Below are 24007 nucleotides of genomic sequence, written 5' to 3'. Positions count from 1 at the left end.
GCAATTTAATAATTACTGTCACATAAATGGTGCTTTACTTTAATGAAGCTGGTGATTGCTTCTTATTTTTCATAACTACTTATAATACTAAAAATATTTTTAATTTTTGTGAACATAAAATAAAGAAAGAAGATTAAAAAGTTCTGTTTATTTTTATTGTTAACCTTCCCACTGGGGTATGTTATGTTATGTATGTATGGTATATCTATATTCTATATTAGATTTATTTTATTAGTAGTATGTATGGACGTCCCGTTTTGACTTAAAAAAAAATGGTCAGTTTATCTATGCGCGAAGTTGCTGCATAAAGTGAAGTTATCTTTAATTTGTGCTAGTGTTATGCTGTATTCATTTTAATAATTTAATTCAACATATTAACAAGTGAAGTAAAGTGCTGACCAGTTATGTAATGTGACTTTTTAGATTAAATGAGCTGTCAATTTGGATTTATCTTACTCTTACTTTAATGTAAAAGCTGCTACTGTAAGATAAAACACCGTATATCATATGTGAGCGAAATACCATTACAAGCTCGTGAGAGCAGTATCACTAGCTCTAACGCGACTACATTCTTACTCGCTAATAATATATCTAGCATTTCTCTCAGTTGTAATATAAAACACTATTTTACTTGAAAATATGGTTTCTTACATCTCTGTACTAACCAGGTAATTTTGTATCGGTTACTTATTTTTCCATGATAATCCAAATTCTACACCAGAAGCAGATATTGCGAAATAACGACTCTGTATCTCAATATTGTTCGCCTAGACAAATTAGCGACGTAATTCATCCATAATAAAGTTATGACAGTTGTTAGAAGGCCGTAAATTTCTAGACGGCCCTTAATTAATTATTACCTTGGAGTCACCCTTTCACTGACATTTCTGATGATAAATTATTAGTGGTGCAGTGCGCTATAATTATAAAGTTGACCAGCTGACAGAGTGAAGCAATAATTGGGTTAATTTCATTCCAGGGAGGTATGATGGAGCTGTTGCTCGCCCTTTCATGGTTGATACTAGGAGCTTTCAGCCCTGTTGTTGTTGGCAACCAAGACGCAAAACGTCTCTACGATGATCTTCTATCAAACTACAACCGCCTCATCAGACCTGTCGGCAACAACTCAGATCGACTCACCGTCAAAATGGGTCTCAAACTATCCCAGCTAATCGATGTGGTGAGTTAGAAAATGGGTCATTCCAGCAAAATTCGTCTAGCACCAAAAAAATTACGCTTTGGCAGGTAGTACACAAAAAAACTTAGGTAGGGTAAATGTGTACAAGAGTACGCACTTAGTGTAAAATTGTCAACAACTTTTTAATTTTTTTGGATAGACCAATTTTATGATATAGGTTCGTTATATACATGTTTAGAGATCCGATATATTTAATTGTACGTCCCAACACCACTATATTTTAAGAGTAATTTCAATTTTTGTCAAGATGTGTAAATGCGCACTCTTAGACAGTTCATTGCACAAGAGTGCGCATTTGAACGCTTATGAGTGCGCATTACATTTTATGAAAAAATATTTGTTTCTAAGGTGAAAATAAATGGGAATAAGTGACTACAGACTACACATAAAACGGGAGACCTATTTCTTCGTACTCTAGGGGTCTTGAAAAGACGAGGAAACGTAAAAATAAAGAGTCGGTCGACGGACTCGATTACAACATGCTCAGGAAGTAAAAATAAAAAAAAGTCACCATAACCACCACCACACAACTTGAGAAGCAGTACAAAGTAGTAGAGTTAAATAATTCATTATCGTATGATATGTATCTCCAAGACTATTAGACTACGTATTGCAAGCAATGCGCACTCTTATACAATACCTCGCTGCGCACTCTTGTACATTTGTACATAACCTAATGTTTTCAAAGTTAAAAGCTTTTGATGGATGGAAAGTATAAAACTGTTAGTGTATAACGAGACCTTAAAAGTTACAGGTAATGAAAATTATTACTGTAAAATAAAAGAACTGGTACGTACCTTACAAAAAACTAAGACTATGAGCGGTAAAAATTACATCCACACAACGTGTGAACATCAAATCGTCAGTACGACCAAACGATAAACTATATTCAGGTCACTTTTGCACCTTTATCTCAGGTTTAGCATTAAATTCTGAATGGTATAACTTCATCTTACCCAGATGGCACTAATAAGCAGAAATCATCAGTGCGTACTCTTATACATATGCGCACTCTTGTACACATTTACCCTATTAATTTTCTACAAATGCCTAATTTCGATCGATGACATGCAGTTACTGCTTATTAAGGTTTTTTAAATTCAATTTTTACATACAAATAAATTGCGTAATAAAGTTTATACTTACTGTGTTTCCTTAAACATAACTAATAGATATTAATACCACTAACATATAACTATCCGTCCACTGTAGCAGTGATCAAATCGTTCAAAAAGTCAAAACGAGTGTAATGATATTAAAGCGTTTTAAAAATATCAGCCTGAACACAGGATGCACATTTTTAAGAAAAGCGTGAAAAACCTGTTACCTATTTTAAGTTTGCATTGCAGATATTGCATACCAGCAATTTAATGCTCTTAGAAATTACCAATTGGAATAGCCGCTGTGGTAAAACAAATTCTGAGCCGCTATGAAATCGGGTAAAAAACGCAAAAAGACTTTTTAATGCTGTTAATCACACCATAACCCATTCGGTTAAATTAATTTGCAATAAATATCTAATTAAGGTACTAATAGTAATTCTGAGTTTTCCGCAAATAAGTGCAGAGACAGCTTCTGACCTCCCTCAGCACACTTATCCACATGTTCCTTCACACTGGTGTCAAGAGTTGTAAATCTCTAAATATTTATTATATATTTTATTTTTAATTTAATTATATCCCTACATACTCATTTTGTAACTACCACAAAATTTTAGAGTCTGTAATTTGTACATGATAATAGGAATCGGTTTTTTTTACTCTAAAACTCCAAAACTCTTCCTGGATGTTTATTTTCTCCACTACAGCTCAGTTAATTTCGTTTTTTAAATACACTGTACACGTAGAATGTTTTTTAATTTTTATATCAAGATGCTTCAAAGCTGCAAGTTCAGGTACAGAAAGCGAAAGAATATATTTTTTATTCACAATCGTATAACCACCTGCACTTTTCTTGCAATAAGCTCGGGATGCACATCCACGCAAACCAATTGCATGTAGCTCCTCAAAGAGATTTGTTTTTCATCCATAAATGCGGTTTCGACCGAACACCATACAATCACTTCTGAAAATTAATAACCCCTCTATGAATTGACTGCAAAAGCTGTTACGATTCTTACGTAACAGCTGGATAGCGATAGCGACCGTCTCGATTAAAGAAGGCATGGTGGCATTTTACAAAATATTAATAACAAACCCAACACCGCTAACTTTATTAAATGCTGAAAAAATATGTATTCGGTTTTGCAGGTTCAAAGTTAAATTGCAAAATGTTGTTTTATAATTTTGATTCTTTTTTAAATCTGAACGTTTCGGGTAAAAACTTAATGCGGAGACACAAACGACATGTTTAGGACTATGTTATTTTGTACAATTTAAAACCCATTTACTATGTACATTTTTGAAGTGACATCATCACATTATTGGTGGGAATGGTTAGACAAATTTTGGTTAGCGTTTTACCATCTACATGATATGTATTCCTAATACAAATACAAAATTTGATAACAATCGGCCCACTACTTTCGGAGACGAACTTATCTGTCTAATGAAAATCTGGGACAGCTGACAGACGAACAGGCAGACCGACGGACAGACAGAAAGGCACCCAGATAGACGGAAACAGGAAAGCTATTTCTTCGTACTCTAGGGATTATGAAAGATCGAAAAAACGTAAAAGTAGAGAGTCGGCCGACGGATTCGATTGCAATGCTTCCTCCGCTTAACCTTAGGAAGTAAAAAGTTAATCACTTTTCTTTCCCGAAAATTTCGTTATATACAGTATCTTTTCTGTTCGCAAAGAAAAAGTGGCACTCATGTACTTAACTGTATTATTTTCCAATATATCAATGAATTCAGAAAAAAGCTCGGTTCAAAAATGCATTAAATATGTATATGGTAGGGCCATTTAAATAAAATCAGATTGGCCTTGCATCTCGAAAACAACTGAAGGAAAAAAATTTCTTCGGCAAATAATAATTAGATCATAACTTCTTCTACCCCTACACCTACTTTCAATTAATTTGTTCAATTGGTTCTCAAGACATTTAACAGTTTCCATACATTCTAGCGACCCTATATAATTCCCCACAAAGCTAGTTTAATTTATAAATAAACCCAATAATTCTAATTGATAAACTGACTGTGAAACAAATATTTTATTAATTATACCCCGACTGCTACAAATGTCATGGAAATTTGTATTTTCATATACATCACTGAAATAAATTCAACCGTAACAAATTTAATTTAGATAAATCATCTGTATGTGTATAAGTACTGAGAACATATCTATCGGAGAGAAAGAAACTAGTTTTTCTACAAAATGAGTGTTACTCATTTTTTGAGATTTAACAACATTAGTTATTAGACTTGGACGTTTATATCGGATTGATTATTATTACAGTTATAGCGGTTTGAAGGGCTGGTGTCGAGATGAATCGATCGTAATGACAAGAATTATACATCCTGCAAAAATGCAAAGAGATCATGACCTATAGCCTATCTGCCAAGTCTACCCGACGCGATGTCATAATTTGGTGATGCTGCTTATTAACTGAGAATCCATATTTTTTTAATTCATTACCACTCAACAAGTTTGATAGCATTTTATTATATTAATTCGACTGATTTCATTCTCTTAAATCAGCTTTGCCCTAAACCGCATGATACTCAAAAAAACCCCAGAAGAAAACTTCACGAAGCAAAACCACAGCACAGATATCAATCAGTAGAGACGGCTCGCCGTTTTTCGTGACCCGTTTTCGTGGGTGGTCGTTCGCATTATGACCGAATGAGGGCGCCCAACTGACGTCTAAAATATTTGAAATTTGGCAGTTTTGTTACAATATTTTTGCCGGTTTTGCTTGTTTAAGACTGCTTTTCCAGTAGAATTGTACAAATAGTATAAAAATAAAATTTTCACAATAAAAGGTAAAATCTTTGTTCGATGAATTTTCATACAGGATCCCTGTTGTGCGCCTTATTCTCTCCCTCGTGTTTGGAATTCTTGGAAAGGATAGTAAACATAACACACTTTTTGTTTAAAAAGTCGTCGCAAACGAACAACAACGGTGGTTATGAAATAAATATAAAAAAATTATTATATATGATTCCGTTGTTGTGGTAAAATTAAATATAAAAATAATAAGAAACAAACTACACGTAACAAAAAATTATATGTATAAGCGGACCTTCACTCAATAAACAATTTTTTTATTCATCATGTATGTATATATATATAGTTGTTATACCGCCTATACAGTCCCGACTCGATACATCCAGTAAACGTTACCAGACCTTTTGAGACGTTACCAGACCCGGGTTCGGGTCTGACAACGTTTAACCATGTATATCGCCTTCTTGGACCCAGTACAATTAAAAATTGAAATAAAAAAGTGGGTCTGGTAAAACTGTTGAACGTCAAATTTTATACAGAAATAGTTCATTCCCCTTTTCTGCAGAGGGCGTCGTGTCGCTTAGCTGTATATAATATCTGCCTGCATAAAATCGTCCACATCGGACCAACGTTACCAGATCCGTAAATCTACAACACTGCATTCTAGCAGATCAGTTCAGTATTTAAGAAAATCATGAGTACTTTTCTTATTCTACTTGTATCTGACTGCTTGCATTAAGTAAAAATATGTTATTTGAATTAATAAAGCATTGTTACAATGAATCGTTTGAGGAACGGCTAGTTTCATGTTTTCTCGATGTTACATAACTCTTATTAGACCTAGAATATGAAAAATTATGTCTTTCATTGCCATTTGTCCGCCGTTCTTGTTAGAGACAATTTCCAAAATTATATACTATACAGATTATTTTGAAATTCTAGATACAGTTTAGGATTATCGTGGAGACGGGGGTAAAATGCTTATTAACTAAATACATAATTCAGCCTTATGTTTAATAAAAATAATAAAGATAAGGTTTTTTAGTTTAAATATACCATATGTTCGAAAAAAAAAATAGCCCGGGACCGTAGCTATCTTATTTTTTTGAATAGATCAAATTAAATCATTTTAAATGTATTGCGATCTTAATTGTAAAACTGATTTTTAATTTTCTTTTTTTGCCTATGACATTCAACTTTTGTTTTTTAAATGACATCCTAGATATTTTTCTAATTCTTGTGATTTTTTTTTCTGAATACATTGATGTACCATGTTTCGCATTTTGTTAAAAAGCTGTGGTAAAAATTAATTTAATTTTTATAGCAAGGTAATTGTAATAGAAAAATGTACCAAAATTTTTGTTACATAGCAAGTTTAACACGGTTTATAACACTTATTAATGTATAGGAGTTTTAAATTTGAAAATTAAACTTCTATACGAAAACATTATTAACTCAAGACACTTTATTGCAAATATGATGTATTAAATTATTAATGTTTGAAAATATTAACGTATTATGTACACTATAATACATCAATAAATTTAGAAAAAATCTCTACATGAATCTTAAAAAAATATTCAGGGTGTCTGGTGTAATTTAAAGAACAAAAGTTGTATGTCGTAGATAAAAACAAATGAAAGTTAAAAATTAGTTTTTTTAAATCAGATCGTCGTATTTATATTTAGTAGACGACATATGTAAATTTTTTGAAAAATATATAAAAATTATACAAATTTGACAATTAATTTCAGAAATTAGAAAACGACTCCTCAAAATTTTGCATAATTATGCCTTAGTGCTCATTCACAATGGGCATAAAGCATAAGGATGTCATAAGCATGAATGCATATGAATTTATGTTTAGTGCTCTATGGTTGTATTCGTTCACAATGAGCATAAGTGCTCATTCACAATAGGCATAAAGCATAAGGATGTCCTAAGCATTATGCTCATTGTAAACGAATAGAAGCATAGAGCACTAAACATAAATTCTTATGCATTAATGCTTATGACATCCTTATGCTTTATGCCCATTGTGAATGAGCACTTACAGTTATAATGAACGTGGTCAGGTCAAGTCACCAAAGCGTTTAACTGAATGTAATTTGAAAAGTGCAAAATTGTATACTTCTGTAAGTGTAGTTTTTTTTTATCCTCTCTTATTTTCAAATTCGCTATAATGATGTACGTATCCATATTTTACTTAATTTTTATTTGAAGATAGGAACTTGATTATATTCTAAATTAATTAATCCTTGCTTAATATTAATTGACAGAGATCATTCTTTTAGCTACATCTAATTTGTACATCTATTGGTAAATTTCGACAACAATCTTTTTAAAGCAACATTTAGTTTTTATTCAATTTTTTTTAATGAATATATTTGTCGGCAAATGTTTCATTTATTTCTATTAGTTAGAATTTCGCATTTAGTTGATTTTTTACTTACTGAGCGTAAGTAAAGGAAGTATTGTAATCAAGTCCATCGGCCGACTCTCTACTTCTAAGTTTTCTCGACCTTTCATTACCCCTACAGGACGAAGAAATAGGTTTCCCATTTCCGTCTGTCCGTCTGTCTGCAGCCCCGGATTTTTATTAGGCAGATAATCTCGGAAAGTACGGGGCAATTGTTGTCAAATTTTGTATTTACGAGTATATTAGGAATATCATGTAGATGGTAAAACGCTAACCAAAATTTGTCTAATCGTCCTCACCAACAATGTGATGACGTCACTTTAAAATTGCACATAGTAAATGGGTTTTAAATTGTATGAAATAACATAGTCCTACACATGTAGTTTATGACTTCGTATTGAGTTTTACCCGAAAAGTGCAGAATTTTGGAAAAAAATCAAAATTATGAAACATCAAAATTTTGCGGTATAAATCCGCATTTTATTCATATTTTTTGAATTTGCATAAACAGGATGACACAAACAAATTATTGAATGCGTGATTTATTTTATTAATTTAATCAGGAACTGCCAAACCGAATGTTTTAAAATCATGGAGATGTTTAAGATTATCATAAACATGGTAAATCTTTGATCAGAATGTATTTGCTCATCCACCCTAAAAAACAATTGATGACATCACCTCAAAATTTTGCTAAATAAATCCTATCTTAAATGTGCAAAATATGATGACTTTATACTTGTGATTTATCACTGCATTCATATTTTTTAGATTTGGGTATACAGCTGTCTCAAAAAAATTACTGACTGAAAATTAGTATTTTCTTAAAATTCAAAAAATTACGCCTGGCAAACAGGCATCAAATTCCCGCAAGGGTATCCAAAATGCGAGGATAGGAATTTTTTGTTCCATAGCTACCTATCCTTTAATAATTTTTGAATTATTTTCGCAATCATTTTTCGGTTTGGCTAACCAGACGTATTTCGGAGATGAATTTTTGCATACAGTATTTATTTTTCATGTTTAATCAAGTGATGCAAATTAATTAAACTTAATTATTTCAAAATTAAATTAAGGCATGAAAAATTTACTTTTTCAAGATAATGATTATTTTCACCGGTTCATATTAATCTTCACCTATCAAAATACTTACATTTCAAATTTCATAACAATCCTTTCAAAAATACCTGAGTTATTGCGCCCGAAAATGTTACGTGGGACACCCGGTATACTTAGATGGGAAACAGACAATCTAGAGAAAGATGAAAGTCTTAAAATGTGTCTCAGCAAGCATAAGGATTAATTTGCAGAATTCATATAGTTCAGACAAAATATGTACACGAAAACTAAAATGACACATGGACTTCACATGCACTAATTTCATTGTAGCGTTTGCCACGCTAAGTATTATTAAGGGATCGAGATCCTTCGAGGGCCTGTAAATTTGCAAACGTTTTATACACTGAGTTTTGACACTAAGATTACCGATAATTCATGAAATTATTTTTTCTATTTAACAATATAGACAGAGACAAGCTTAAAATTGCAGAAAATTATAGAGCATTTTGTTGTGCTTCTAAAACTGCCAGCTAGGCTTAAAAACATTTTTTGGTGATTCTGTCTCGAAATCATTCATTAATTACGGCTATTAATAAACGACTTATATATTAATGGGTTAATACAGCAATCAGATATACCCCCGCGCACTTGAAGTGAAATTTTTTATTTAAATGTTATAAATATCAGGAAATTTGGAACTGATTTTTAGCAGCTTCGTGTATGAAATTGCAATCACCGGAGAAGTATTGCAACCAACTCGTTTGTTAATAGGCGATTATTAATCGCCCTTATTAACAAGTATTGATTAAATAATTGCTATGGAGCATTGTAACTGTTTTGAAGAGGGTCTTTTTATTACTAGTTTAGCGTGCTTAAATTTTTTAATTAATAATTTGAAATATTAAAGTTACTCTTAAAGAATATGCAATTTTAGATCTCTAAATCAATCTTAAAGTGTCTAACACATATTGTACCATTTTGTGGTTAAAATTTCGATTTTTTTAGGATTTTAATATTAAAAAATCTTAATTTGTGATTTATGTTATGTGTAAGAAAAGCTTAGATATCATTTAAAAACTTTATGAAATAAACTAGAAAATTTTTGTGCTAACATTTTTTTTTACAAATCTGTAAGTCTAAGGTCAAATAAAAATTGCATTAATTAATCGCGAGTGTAAAATTATGTTATTTTATAAATTTTCTTAAAATTTTAAGTGGGAATAGGTATCCAAATTTTGGTTGAACTAACTCGATACACATGTACAACTAGTAAAAAGAAAATGTTACTAATATCTATTAAATTTGCATATCTGTTAATAAAAAAATCGCCTTGGCGTTAATTTTATTAATGAGTTATCCGTTTGTCATGGCACTCATGGCGTCAAAAAGACAGACAGATAAGATATATTTTTGGTTTTCCTTATTTTCTTTTGTGACACTTTTGCATATCCACTGGTTGTAAATCCAACTTTCAAGATACACAAGAAATTTTACAAATCAGTCCAATGTGAAGCGATTTTCCATAAATTTAATGTGGCAACAATGTCGGGATTGATAACGTCGGTTTACTGTGTTATTTATACTGAAATGGGACTGAGAAAGCTGTTGGACATAGTGGGTCTGGTAACGTTGGATGAATATGGTGTTAACTTTTTTCAAGGAATAATTTTACCCCTCTACTTTTTTTTAAGTTTGTTATTGCAAAAACCATTAAATTTATTATATTATACTCGGAAAAACAGCCGGGCTTGGTAACGTCTGTTTAATATGTTGGGTTTGGTAACGACGGTTGGATACGTATATATATATATATATATATATATTTATTCCCAGAGTATAAAGTGAGCCCCTCAAAGGGAAAATTCACGGTTGAAGTGAGGTCCAGCACAAAGTGAGGACCAATATATGGACCTCACTTTGTTAAACCACTCAAATTTTACTATATGTCGATCCCACCATTATAGATTAAAATTCTACAAAAACAAGTTGGACCTCAGTTGATGAGAAAAATGATCTAAACTGTATAACTTAGTTGGGCATGTTTCCGCTTGGAGGCGCTACCTCTGATGTATATTTTCTAACCGCACGGCAGTAACGGAATCACAAGGTAGCAAATGAGGACCGTAAATGTGGCAACCTTGTGTATAGTACTTACGCACACGTTCTTATGATGTTGCCTACTGGCAGTTGACCCAGTTATTAATTTTTTTGGTACACCCCGTATCGTCATCAATTTTTTAGGGGGGATGAGCAAATACATTTTGATTAAAAATTTACCATGTTTATGATAACTTTAAAACATCTTCAAAATTTCAAAGCATTCGGTTTCGTAGTTCCTGATTAAATCAATAAAATAAATTCACGTATTCATTAATTTTTTTGAGTCAGCCTGTATACGCAAATCCAAAAAATATGAAAGGAATGGTAAATTACAAGGACAGATTCATCATTTTTTACACAATTTAGATAGGATTTATTCGGCAAAATTGTGAGCTGACGTCACGAATTTGTTGGAGGGAATAAGTAATAATTATGCGAACTTAAATGAAAAAGACATTCGTATTCTCAGATCTAAAAAGAATATAAACTGCACTGCCTGTTCTACGATTGATGTTGCTGGGCAAATTCTCGGTCTTACTAGTGTCATTGAATGGCTTCAGAAACAAATGAGTGAATTTAAAGTATTGTTGTCCTCACAAAGTAATCGACCTCGTATTTGTAATAATGACTCTTTTACTATGGATGATGTTCGGGGCGAGATTGATGAGCGTAATGCCAAAGAAAAAATATCTTTAATTTGAATGAATCTGAGTGAGCTGCCGGTGATTTAAACTTGGTGAATGATATTTTTAAACGTTTAGATGTTAAAGTCGATACTGGCAAAATTGGGATTTTTTGATTAGGGAAAGATAGGTCTGACAATAAAATTCGACCTTTAAGGACAGTGTTAAATTCTAAGGATGACGTGGGATTGGTATTAAAGAAAAGCAAAAATCTAAAAACTTTTGTGCGCAACCTCAAACTATTTATCAATAAATATTTAACAATGAGGCAACTTGGTTTGAAGAGAAAAATTATCACGGACTTTCATGATAGGACGGCTAAGGAGGAAAATATATTTTTTTAAATACTCGAATGGTATGCCTCAGATAGTTGTTGCAAAAAAACTGTAACTATCCAACCGTTTGACTTTGTTTCTATAAGATGTTATTATCAGAATGTGCGGGGTATAAGGACTAAAACTCTTGAGTTTTATGAAAATGTTCTAGCTGGTGATGACCTGGATATTATTTTTCAGAAACATGGGCTAATGATATACTAAATTCTGAATTGTTTCCAGTTGATTATTAAGTTTTTAGGTGTGATCGTGACTCAGGTATCGGTGGTGGTGTAAAATCGAGGTTTGGTTGTAAGTTAATTGAATTTGAAACTGATTTTGAATGATTACAAAGTTGATGTTATTTGTTGACGATTGCACTTTAGAGGACTGAATTTCGTAGTTATTGTTATTGTTCCTTCATTTACCCCATCCTTGATATATGAGCATCAAGTTCATAAGCTAAAATTAAGTGATTTGTTTAATGAAAAGTTTATTTTTGCGGATGATTTCAACGCTCCACTGTTGAATGAGGTAGCTTGTTCTAAATCTCTTAGTATCGTAAATTTTATTAGTTCTGTTGGTGCTGTACAAATTAATGAGGTGAAAAATGTTAATAACAGATGTTTAAGCCACTCAGAAATTACCGTAGTACGAGAAGACTCAGCATCCTGCATTGTTATTTGATATTCAATACCCATCTGGGAGATTTAAACCTTTTATAGTATCTAATTCTACATCATATAATTTTAAGAGATGTAATTTTAATGAATTGTTAGTCTTATTCTTAGTACTGACTAGGACTCCGGTTTTCAAATGTAATAATATTGAGAATGCCTGCACACATTCTATGCCATACTGAATTCTTATTTAAATCTAACTGTACCAGTTATCTGTAAACGTGAATGTTCATTTCCAGTTTGGTGTTTTTCAAAAACTAGGCGAGTCATAAGAGTTAAGAAACATTATTTGAAAATATGGAGGTCTACCAAGTCTAATATTATTTATTGTGTTAAATTTAAGAATTATCGCAAACTTGTAAAATCAAGTATTAAGACTGACCATCTTGCGATGGTATCTAATTGTATTCGAGATGATCCTAAAATACGGTGGTCGTTTATAAACAGTCTCAAGGGGCAAAGGCGTATTCTAAGTTCTATGTTAAATATCAAGGGTGATATTATTGATAGTCTCTAGAATATTTCCGATGCATTTGTCACATTTTGAGTCTGTGTATGAAAGAAATTCTGCTGTAAATTCTACATGTGAGCTACTGCCTAATTCTAATGTTAATATCTGCGTAGTAAAGGAATTTAGTGATACTGAGGTGTTAGCAGCACTTAGCAATTTAAAGAACAACAAACCCATTTCCTTCCATATGGTTCATCACCTGTCGTCCAAACAACACGGATTTGTCAAAGGAAAATCTACTGTTACTAATCTTTGTTCTTTTACGGATTATGTTTCACATCCCCGTGACAACCATTTACAGGTTAATATAATTTACTGTGACTTCTCTAAGGCTTTTGATGCGATACATGCTTTTACATAAGCTACATGTCTTTGGTTTGTCTGCTGATTTGGTTGAGTTTGTTCGTTCCTAGCTGCAGGGTAGGAAAAACTATGTTTAATATCAAGTTTTCAAATCTCGGTTATATGAACTTCCGACTGGAGTTCCACAGGGGTCAGTGCTTGGACCCTTGTTGTTTTCTGTTTTTATTGATGATGTAGTGCAGGGTCTTTTTTCTTGTAATTGTTTACTTTATGCGGACGACTTAAAAATTTTCGAACTATTGAATCTGCAATAGATTGTGAGTTACTTCAAACTGACCTTAACATGATTTATTAGTGGTGTACTCCTAACAGTTTGGTACTAAATAAAGACAAGTGTAGGGTCATGACTTTCTCAAGGAAACAGAATACCATTGTTTATCACTATGCAATTAATCAAAAAGCACTGAAACGTTGTGACACATTCTTGGTGTCATATTTGATTCCAAATTAACATTTAATAGTTATGTCGAGACGTTGTGCAAACGGTGTAACAGCATTTTAGGCTTTCTTACAAGAAGTACGCGTGATCTCAATAATCAAGCCCTTGTCAGTTTCTATAATACTTACATTCGTAGTAAATTGGAGTAATGTTCTGTTGTTTGGAATCCATGCTATAAGAATTATGCTGATTTGGTTGAAAGAGTACAGTGCAAATACCTAAAAATCTTGTATTATCGGAGGTATAGAAGCTTCGTTGAACATTAGTTATCCTTCTAATTTGTTATTGAAAGAGTTTTCGTATATATCTTTAAGCAATCGTAGGATTATGTATGAAATTGTATTTGTTATAAAATTAATTAGATATGTAATTTCTGATGAGTAGATACTTATTGGCATCGGTTAATTTACTAGTCCCAGGAATAAATAGTAAGATGACGGACACATTTTATCTACCTGTAGCGAGTATGGACCATTACGCGCAGTCACCTATACATATTATCTATGTGTAGAAGTATTAATAATTTATGTTCAGAGGTTGACATTTTCACCATTAATTTACGCAGACTAAAATCTGTTATTTTAAATAGTTTTTAGATGATTTGTGGAAGGGTGGATTATTTAGGAATCAATTTTATAATTCATATTTAATTTAATTACTTTTGGTTTATTGTGGAATATATTTATCCTGTAATTGTATAGCTGGTGGATAAATAAAATATGATTATTATTATTATTATTAAGTAAATATATTTTGATTAAACATTTATCATGCGTATCATAATTGTAAAACATTTGCAAGATTTCAAAGCATTCGGTTTTGGAAATTCAAAATTAAATTTGCAAAGTGTTGTTTTATAATTTTGATTTTTTTTCCAAAAATGTGGACGTTTCGCATAAAAACTCAATACGGAATCATAAACTACATGTGTGGAGATGATTAGACAAATTTTGGTTAGCGTTTTACCATCTACATGATATTCCTCATATAAATACAAAATTTGACAACTATCGGTTCAGTACTTTCGGGGATTATCTGTCTAATAAAAATCGGGACGGTAGACGGACAGACGAATGGACAGACAGACAAACAGACAGACGGACAGACAAACGGACAGAGAGACGGAAACGGCAGACCTATTTCTTCGTATTATAAGGGTCGTGAAAGGTCGAGAAAACGTAAAAGTAGAGAGTCGGCCGATGGAATCGATTACAATACTTCCTTCGCTTACGTTCGGGAAGTAAAAATAAGTTTATAATCTGAAATAAAATTTATTTGTTTTGGTTATATTTGTTTACAACAAAGATTTTCATTTTTTCCCAAGATTTATTGGAAAATAAATCGGGATGTTCACTTTTTAAATGGAGACATTCATTTTTCTTGGGTGGAATTTTCTTCTTCAGGTGAGTTTTGAAATAGCTTAATACCACTTCTTTTTGACTATCCGTCCAGGGCTCTAGCGTACGTTTCTTTTTCGTTTGGGAAACATACATAGAATTTTTCTTAGATGAAGTGGGTTCCTTCTTTAAATTACAGGAAAAACATTAAAATATTGTGAAATAATAAGAAATACCTATAATACTCACGTTGTTCTTATCAATCTCGCCTCTTATGTTTTGTTCATTGAAGTCATCACCTTCACTGTCGCCATCTGACTCTTCTACTATATCTAAATTGATGTTGATGTCGTCTAAGCGTTGCCCTTTATATTTCGAAGCTTCACCTTTTTCATTAAGTAGAAGTAATTTTGACACTTTGGCCATTTGATACACATCGCTAGGTAACCTATAGTAAGTTTTGTGTATTTCAGACGTGTGTCCCATGAAATTTGCTAATTGCTCCAAATCTTGTTCAGATAAATTAATTACTTGAGACATCGTTGCGAGGTGCTTTCTTAATTTAGTCGACGTCAAAGCAGCCGGATTTTTTACACCGGCAAGCCTTACATGCTTGTAAATTGCCTTCGTTCCACTGATACTACTAGAGGATTTTGTATTTGCAAATAAATATTCATTTTTGTGTCGCATAAAATGTTTCCGGACTTGCAAAAGTAAATCTGTATTTCTGACCATTTCTTCCGTAAACAGAACCGGGACTCCTCGACCTCGTTTTCCCCTTATTACAACTCTTTTGAAGGATTTCATCAGGACTTTTTCACTTTCAGTGATACAGCTATCGAATTCATTTGTACTTTTGTTATTTATATTAGCAGTATAAGAAGTTACGGTCATTCTTTGTAATTCGCCAACCCTTCTTCTATTTAGGAGAAGCAGTTGCACATAGGTTAATTCAGTTAAAGTTTTGAAAGCTTTTTCATTTTCTGGATACTCCGCGAGGGTATTTCTACATTTGTCGCTTTCAGCAAGTAGGTATGCTTTTAACAAAGTAAGATCTTCGGCTAATGGAATAAGTGAGGGTTTGTTCCACTTTTTTTGTTGTAAGTCACTGTTAGCTATGGTGGATACCTCGAACCGCCACTCATTAACAATTAATTCTTTCAAAATTTTAAATTATTTGCATCATTTGTTTCTGCTTTATATTTTTTAAGTGACATGTTGTAAGCCACGTCAATGCAGTCTTTTAATTCCGTTCCCATGTGAGATGCTAGTGATGGAGCACCATAAGAGTCCGTTTCGGCGTCATATCGGGAGATTATTTTAGTGCACTGAACAAGAATATCGAAATTTAATGGATCTAGTGCTTGGAATAAACTTTTAACCTTAATCTTTTTTTTTATTTCTATAAGTAAGGAGGCTAGTTGTCTCATTTTGCGTGAGGCAACTAATCGGAATTGTTTGTCACGATGGCTTTTCAAATACCTCCTAGCTACAGCACATATTAAAGGATCTGTTTTCGCTGTAAATGATATCTCATCTGGTCTCATCGTTGGAAATACTTCTTTTCGCAAAATATCATTCTCTCTGTAAGCAGCAAACAAAGATTGACCCTCACTTTGGGCATTGGTTCTTATGGTTTTATCATCGTTATTATGTGGACATTTTTTCACATGTCTGTAAAGAAATTTTTTCTTATAAAACCCTTTGCAATGCTTACATGGAAGGTATGCGGTAGTAGAGAGTTGCTCTAAACTATTCAATGTAGGCTTCCTTACTGGTACCACATGTTTACCAACAGCACTTTTCAAAAAATTTCCTTTGTTTCTGAGCTTGGTAAAGAGATCTTTTCTTCTTTTGCTTCGTACATTTAGCGCTAAAATTTCTTGAACTTCAATTTCAGAATGGTGATGTCGTATAACATGTCGCGAAAACTTCATGACCTCTGTATCGCAAAAAAAGCAATAATCTTTTTTATTCCATACACGTTTCTTTCTCGAATTAGGTGCCTAGTAATAGATAGATATTCATAGATATTTTAAATTAAACTATTTATAACAATGAAACACACCTCTCCTGTGTCTAAATTTTGATTTGCCTGATCGAATTCATTATTGTCAAAAAATGTATCTTCAAAATTTGGAACATTTTCAGCATCACGATCTTCGTACGTATCAGTTTCATTAGTAGTTGTTGTGACTTCATTAAACGATATTGGACAATCTAAAAAAGTATAAACTTTCATTCACACAGTAGGGATGTATTCAAGTCTCAATAAAACTTGAAGAACAACGAAATATTTAAAGTAGATATTTATAAAAACCCCATCCGAACATGGAGCATTATTTATAGTAGAGACAACTGCTTTGGGGAGACATGAAATTAATACATTAATCTTAACTGTTTCTATTTCACAATTTGTATTATTGTTCTTTATCGTCTCCCATGGTAAGAAATATCTACTTCTTTTCACATAAAGTTATATTTTTTGTAAATATTAGACTGATGCTTATAGTCTTATCGACTCAAAGACAATATTTATAAATTTATAATAAAAATATGTTATTCCTTTTAAAATTTTTGGCAATACTTACTTATATATGTAGATGTACTTGGTTGGTCTAAATTAGTTAATACATGTGTCTCTCTTCCTGTATTTTTGTTGATTACATTCTTCTTATTTCTATTCCCTCCATTCAACGCATTTTGTTTTTGTTCCTCCATATCAGACTGGCGATCTCGTAAAACACATGGTGGAAACTTTATAAAGTTTTGAAATTCAGAATCGCTGTCGGAAGATGTCTCTTCAGAATCTGGAATGTATTCTTCGCCGCTGTCTTCATAGGGTTCGGTTTCATCATCAAGAGTTGATGTAACTTCTTCACCAACAGTTGATATAACTTCTTTAAATAACTTATGGCGATCTAAAAAATTATGATGCCAATAGGTATAACTTATGTGCAGTACTCACTGGAAAGAAGTATGGTTATTTCATTTTGATCTAGTCCTTTCGTACTTTCATATTTTGGGATTTCCAGTAAATCCAAAGTACTAGCATCAGCCTTCAAAGTAGCTTTGGCCCTCAATAATATTTTCCGTGTTCTATTCATTCTAACTACAAAACAAGATTATCAATATGTATACTATTCGTATCATCATACATTACACAAATGCATTTAGCTTTGTCGAATGATGGCAAAAAATTGTTCAAATGATACTTAAACAGAATTTCCCTTGCCTGTTGTAACGGGCTTGGGACATTTTTAAATTTAGCTTTTTTTTAGTTCATCAAATGTGAAACTCTTGTCGTGGTCTTCGTGCCCGACATATAATGGAAATATTATTTGTTTGTTGATAGGTTGGTTCGTGATGACACATTCTAGTGACTGGACATAGAAAATACTAACTAATGAATAATTATATTTAATATGGAAATGACTACGTATTTCCAAAAGGAATTTAGTTTAGAGTTATCATACAATTATAATTAACAGAAATGTATTTTACTATTAAACCTTTTTGGTACATTCAAGAAAACGTTATAGGTATGAAATAAAATCTTTGAAAAATAAAACAAACAAACATTGAAAAATATATATAAAATGAGAATGTTACATAACACTAAAAAGGTAAAGAACACTATAGAAGCACGTAGTCAGCGTTCATCGAAACAATATTACTATTTAACCAATAATAATTTTAATGCAAATTAATTTCAAAAATATGAAACTCAAAACATTATCCATTCAAGAATACAAAGGGCAGTTTACAATCAAAATTAAACTCAATTTTAAAAATAAAAAACTACTTATGAAATCATGCACATTTCAGAGATATCAACACTTACCCCTAATGTAACAACAAAAACACACACTGGGCTGGCAACTAGTTAGGGGACTCTGATCTCTCATGAATCCTTTCGTCTTTTGTAAGTGAGAATCCCTCCAAAGGAGATGTTTATGCAAAATTATTTACCAGTTACCAGTCTATTTGGGGAGTCATAAAAGTATTCGTATTTCCGCCATATAAGGTTTAATTAAGTTTAATATTAATATTTTAATTGGCAAAAGTGCTATTATTCACAAATTTAAACTATAAAATTATAAAACTGGAGAAAGATATTGCATCCAGACAAGCGGCGGCAATATTTAACTGTGAAATTATAAACCTTGATTAAAGCGGTGTGAAATCATAAAATCCAGGATTCACAAGGGCATCCTTGATCTTTGCAACGATGAGGATTGTTCTGACTCATATTGATATCTCCAAAAATAAGTAATTTATCGCCCATTACACTATGAAATATAAAGTGCAATTCAAAACCATTGGACGTTGGTACATGTTTTTGAACAGTTATTAATTTTAATAAGAAGAATAACTTACTATTTTATTTGTTTTAGTGTATTATCCGTTAATTTTTCTATCCTAAGAATTATGGAGTTTTGTATATTTAATTTTTTTTTGAAGAAAATCAAATTAACTCAGACTAACGATATACTCCCATTACAAGCCTTTTGTAAAAATTTACGTTTTTTTCGGAAATCTGCATATGTAAGATTAAAACAATGAATGTATTAATGAACCTCCACATGTCCAATTTCAAAAGTAAAGATAAATTGATAAAATACATTAAAAAAAATATTTTCTTTAATTCACAAGAACATCTGAAATATTTTTTTTGCAAATTTTAAACAGAACTTACATAACAAATTTTGGATAGTGTTTTACAATCTGCGGCGCAATACTAATAAAGTATATTTAGAATTTTATAATAATCAGTCCAGTAGTTTACAAACATACTTGCATAATAAAATCGCCTACAGAAGAAACGACAAATAGACAGGCGGAATCTAGAGATACAGCATTTGTGAAATGATGTCGAGGATAAGCTTCCTTTAAGCTTAGGCTCGGAAAATAAAAATATACCATTCAACAAACAATATTCTAACAAATTTGTTTCAAGGGTACGTTATTTACAGTTTTACCATACTTACCTTTATTTTGATAATTTCAATTCCCGATTTACGAACACAACACTTCAACCCAACGCGTAAAAATGAAAAGGTTATTCGTTTGTTATGTCTAGAAACGTGTGATACGGAAAATCTTAACTCAGAAAACATGGCAACATGGTGTGGACCTTACTTTAGCATGTTCATGATTTTATACATGTGTAAAGGTCCTCACAGTGTCTGCACTGAGTAACGAAATATACGATTCTCACATTAACAGAAGAATGGTGCAGTCCTCACTTTGTGATAATATACTCGTAAAAACAAATTTTGCCGCCTTTCATTTTCCACGTGTATATTGGTGCTTCCCTTAGCGCCATCTAACCAATAAAAGTTATACCAAGACTTTGACGGCTCTAGTTTCCTTTTTTCTATAGGTCCTCATTTAGTATGGTCCACAGTGAGTCCTCTCTTTGATAGTTAGCCATAAATATATATATATATATATATATTTTGACCTACACAATCTTGAGTTTTTTTTCGAGACGTTGCTTAACCCATAAGCAGTCGCACGTGGGTAAAAATGACCCAAGCCGTACATTTTGTCAAATATCTTTTTTCGCTTAATCCCTATGGACTTCCGGTTTCATGAATTCCTTAATTATTCTTACCTGCGTCGACCCATACCAATTATGTTAAATTGTAAATGAAGTGATACTTTTTAAATTGGGTGGCGACATCTACGTAGGAATAGTTTAGGCAACGACCATCCACGACGGCTTAAAATTCGGGTCAGAAAGAACAAAGGCGCCGACACGAGCTGTCTCTACTGATTGATGTCTATGCTGTGGCAAAACGTTGAGATGCAACATTTCGTACACGTACGTTTTATGCGGAACAGTGTTGCCAGAGTTAAATGATAAAAATCCGCTACATGTCGCCGAAAATTCCGCTACAGGCCGCTATAGGCAAAAATCACGTCGTCACGTTGATGGGTTGGACGGTTAAAAATTTCGACATTTACACCCGCCACTCAAAATAACATTTTGTATAAATACAATATACAAAGTGTTGTATACTCGAATTTTTGCACCATGCCGCTACGCCGCTCTTTGGTCAAAATTCCGCTACCGGTCGCGGAATTCCGCTAGGTCTGGCAACACTGCTGCGGAACGTTACACAACCACAACATCGTCACAGCAGTGTCGTCGTGCAAGGCCGAGCAAGTGAACGACGAGTGTTTGAAATTTCCAACCGGTGCGAAATTTTGCTCGACGGTATTCATGAGTCATGACACTCATGACTGACTTTCGGTCTAACCACACTTTTATTATTCCCTCCTTTTGCTTTATCAAGTCACTTCGAGAATACTTCTCTTACCCAGATTCTTCTATACTGACCGACAAAAAATTTAACTAGTGATTGCTATTTTATTTAAAGAAAGATTTTGCGAAATATTTCAGGATGGCCGTTTTTTTGTCGGTTTTGTTGTGTGGTTAATATAGTACAGAACAAACATTTCATCATCAACTGAAACATCACCGATATTTTAAAATTTGCTCTGTCACTCGATTCAACTCGATGTCTTTGTATCCGCCATGGAGGTAAAATCACAGGAGGGAGCATTCCGCTTTTAACCAATGTTAAAGAAAATAGTAAAAAGCTCCACGCAAGAGCCGTTTTTGACCCTTTCCGTACTACATCGGAAATAGTCAACAGAGGATCAGAGGCGGTGCACTTTGGATACGAATGGGCTCACATTTTTTTTTGACCTTTACCCATTCATGCCCCTTACCATCAACATCAATTAAATATATATGTACTTAATTACTGCCATTAACGTGCTACGTGTTAATTTTTGTATCGTATCTCCATCAAATGCTTTCGAGCACGCCACTGTAACAACCAGTTTCTCAGACGAGTTAGATGATCCCAGTCGAAAGCGCGGTATCAGGCGCTTTTTCAAACTACCTTCCCTCCTCTTATTCTACCTCCATGGTATCCGCACACAAACCAAAAACTCGATGGCAAACGATCGATAATAAAGATTGAAAACACAACGATCCGCCGGTCCGGTCCGGTACAGAAGGTACAAGAATGAGCGCAAAGTGTTTTTGCTACCGACGAATGCAATTAGTATACTGGGCTCCAAAATATATAGCGTTTATAGCTTTGACTTTTTAAGAATTTTACAGTGGATCCTTCAGAAAACTCGACAGCTACAAACCGCAACACGTGCCACCGTCAGGCAAGCGGATTTATTAGAAGAAAAGAAAACTGACTCCTTTTCCGAAAATGTTGTACCTACATTTTTTGGTGACTGTCTTGTTTTATTCAGATTTAATTGTCTTCGATTCATACTTTCTGGCCATGGAGAAAATACAGTCCGTTCTTTCTGTTACACGGTTAGAATGAAAATTCAATCTACTCGTATCGAATTTTCATTCTAACGTTGTAACAGAATATATTATTACAACAGTTTCAGAACAAGTGGAGCTTAGCGAGGAAATCGCGTAGTTGAAATCCTATCAAACTACTAACGAGGAGATTGCCGATTGGATCTCCCCATGGGACAATGTTTTTATCTAATTTCGCTATGAAACATGGCATATTTCATTACCTTTGACAGTTATGAATTGTCTTTTTTTTACTTCCCGAGCGTAAGCAAAGGAAGTATTGTAATAGAGTCCGTCGGACAACTATCTACTTGTACGTTTTCTCGACGTTTCATGACCCATAGACTACGAAGAAATAGGTGTAGTGTACCGCACATTTCTACCGCATTTGCATTCATATTTTTTCAATTTGCTTATATGCAAAAAATTAATTAATGACTCATGATGATGTTTTGAAATTACTGCAGGCATGGTAAATTTTTAATCAAAATATATCTCTTTGCCCCCCAAAAAATGGATGACGTCATGTGAAAATATGATGAATATATAATTGTGATTTATCATTGCATTAATATTTTTTATTCTATTTTAGAACCATAATCTTATTTATAAGCACCCAAATGCGGGCTTAAATTGGCCTTTTTAGCACAAATCTGTCAAAAATTGCTAAGCAACAATTGATTGTTCATTTACACTAATCAATTAATTATTCAAACACGCTTCGATATTCAACGTTTTTCTTAAGTTGGAAAAATAATACTTTACCAAATCATTACCTGACCGAGTTCAAATTGTTCTAAACTTTCATTTGAATAAAGGTTTTCCGCTTCTTTAATTTACATTTTGAAAAACGAATTATCAAATAATCAACGTGGTATCCATAACAACATCAAAATAATAGCCAGCTATGTATTAAAATTCGCATCGGCACAATTCACACAGTCTTGCCGAAAATACTCAATATTTCGTTAAAAATAGTTTAGAAACTAAAATAGAATAAAACGTTGTATGTACCACGTGCATAATTGTCGATTGTGGCACTCGGGAAATTAAAAGCCCTCCTTCGTCGGGCTTTAAACATTCCCTCGTGCCACAATCTCCCTGATTATGCCCTTAATACATAAATAACTATTAAATTTGCATGAATAGATTAATTTATTTAATGGATTAAATCAAGAACGGCTCACTCCATTTTCCCGAAAATTTGGGGGGGGGGGGGGGGGGGGGGGAATACAATACTGTCATTATTAGTATTACATTGCACCAATCAGCATTACAAAATTTTGTAAAGTAAAATCTTATACGCGTAGCACGCTTCTTTACATTTACTTCAACATTACATTATTTACATATCTTTATTTCAACATATAGGAGTTCTCATAAAAATTATAAACTCTGCAAAATCAAATTTTATAATTTTTCGAAAATGCTGGATATGTTTCATTGTACTTCAGGAATTAGGGAAATTCGGTCGAAACAACTTTCAATTTATTACGCAACTAGTTATGTAACTTTAAATACATAACTCTTACACAATTAGAAATGAAAATCATAGCAATGTTTATTTTTATTGTTTATTGTAATTAAACATTGAACTTGAATTACTGTAGGTGCAATTTGTAAATGTGATCCCTGACCCCACAAGTAGAACTAAAATATTCC

At 32.7% G+C, this 24007-nt stretch overlaps 2 protein-coding genes across 3 annotated transcripts in view; one reads left to right on the top strand and one right to left on the bottom strand.

Annotated features, from left to right (window-relative positions):
* Positions 1–24007, top strand: part of LOC135126668 (acetylcholine receptor subunit alpha-like 1) — a 55468-nt gene that overhangs the window by 15481 nt on the left and 15980 nt on the right. Inside the window, exon 2 of one of the 2 annotated variants that reach the window (XM_064052724.1) lies at positions 980–1180. In XM_064052724.1, the coding sequence (XP_063908794.1) occupies positions 986–1180 (195 nt within the window). In that variant the 5' untranslated portion in view covers positions 980–985. Of the gene's footprint in view, positions 1–979; positions 1181–24007 lie in introns of those variants that run through there. The other variant, XM_064052725.1, reaches the window with a different exon arrangement.
* Positions 14935–20025, bottom strand: LOC135126741 (uncharacterized). The gene is made up of 7 exons (XM_064052862.1): positions 19992–20025; positions 17969–18112; positions 17592–17921; positions 17069–17220; positions 16283–17006; positions 15250–16157; positions 14935–15186 (listed from the first exon to the last, which is right to left on the bottom strand). Exons 2-7 carry the CDS (start codon positions 18105–18107, stop codon positions 14935–14937), a joined length of 2505 nt encoding a protein of 834 aa, XP_063908932.1. The 5' UTR covers positions 18108–18112; positions 19992–20025.

This window comes from Zophobas morio, unplaced genomic scaffold (assembly GCF_036711695.1).
Source record: "Zophobas morio isolate AGI-343-1 ecotype UQ-CSIRO unplaced genomic scaffold, CSIRO_AGI_Zmor_V1 ptg000011l, whole genome shotgun sequence".
In the NCBI taxonomy this organism is placed as follows: Eukaryota; Metazoa; Arthropoda; class Insecta; order Coleoptera; family Tenebrionidae; genus Zophobas; species Zophobas morio.
The sequence above is the reverse complement of the archived record's forward strand: the minus strand, read 5'-3'. Positions and strand labels throughout refer to the sequence as shown.

Bases quoted from the DNA above. Each gene is read 5' to 3' on its own strand.
- LOC135126741 (XM_064052862.1), bottom strand. From the start codon at position 18,107: ATGAATAGAACACGGAAAATATTATTGAGGGCCAAAGCTACTTTGAAG. The intron at 17,922-17,968 runs GTGAGTACTGCA...ATAATTTTTTAG, and splicing joins AATAACCATACTTCTTTCCA to ATCGCCATAAGTTATTTAAA. The intron at 17,007-17,068 runs GTGTGTTTCATT...ATCTATTACTAG, and splicing joins AAAATTTAGACACAGGAGAG to GCACCTAATTCGAGAAAGAA.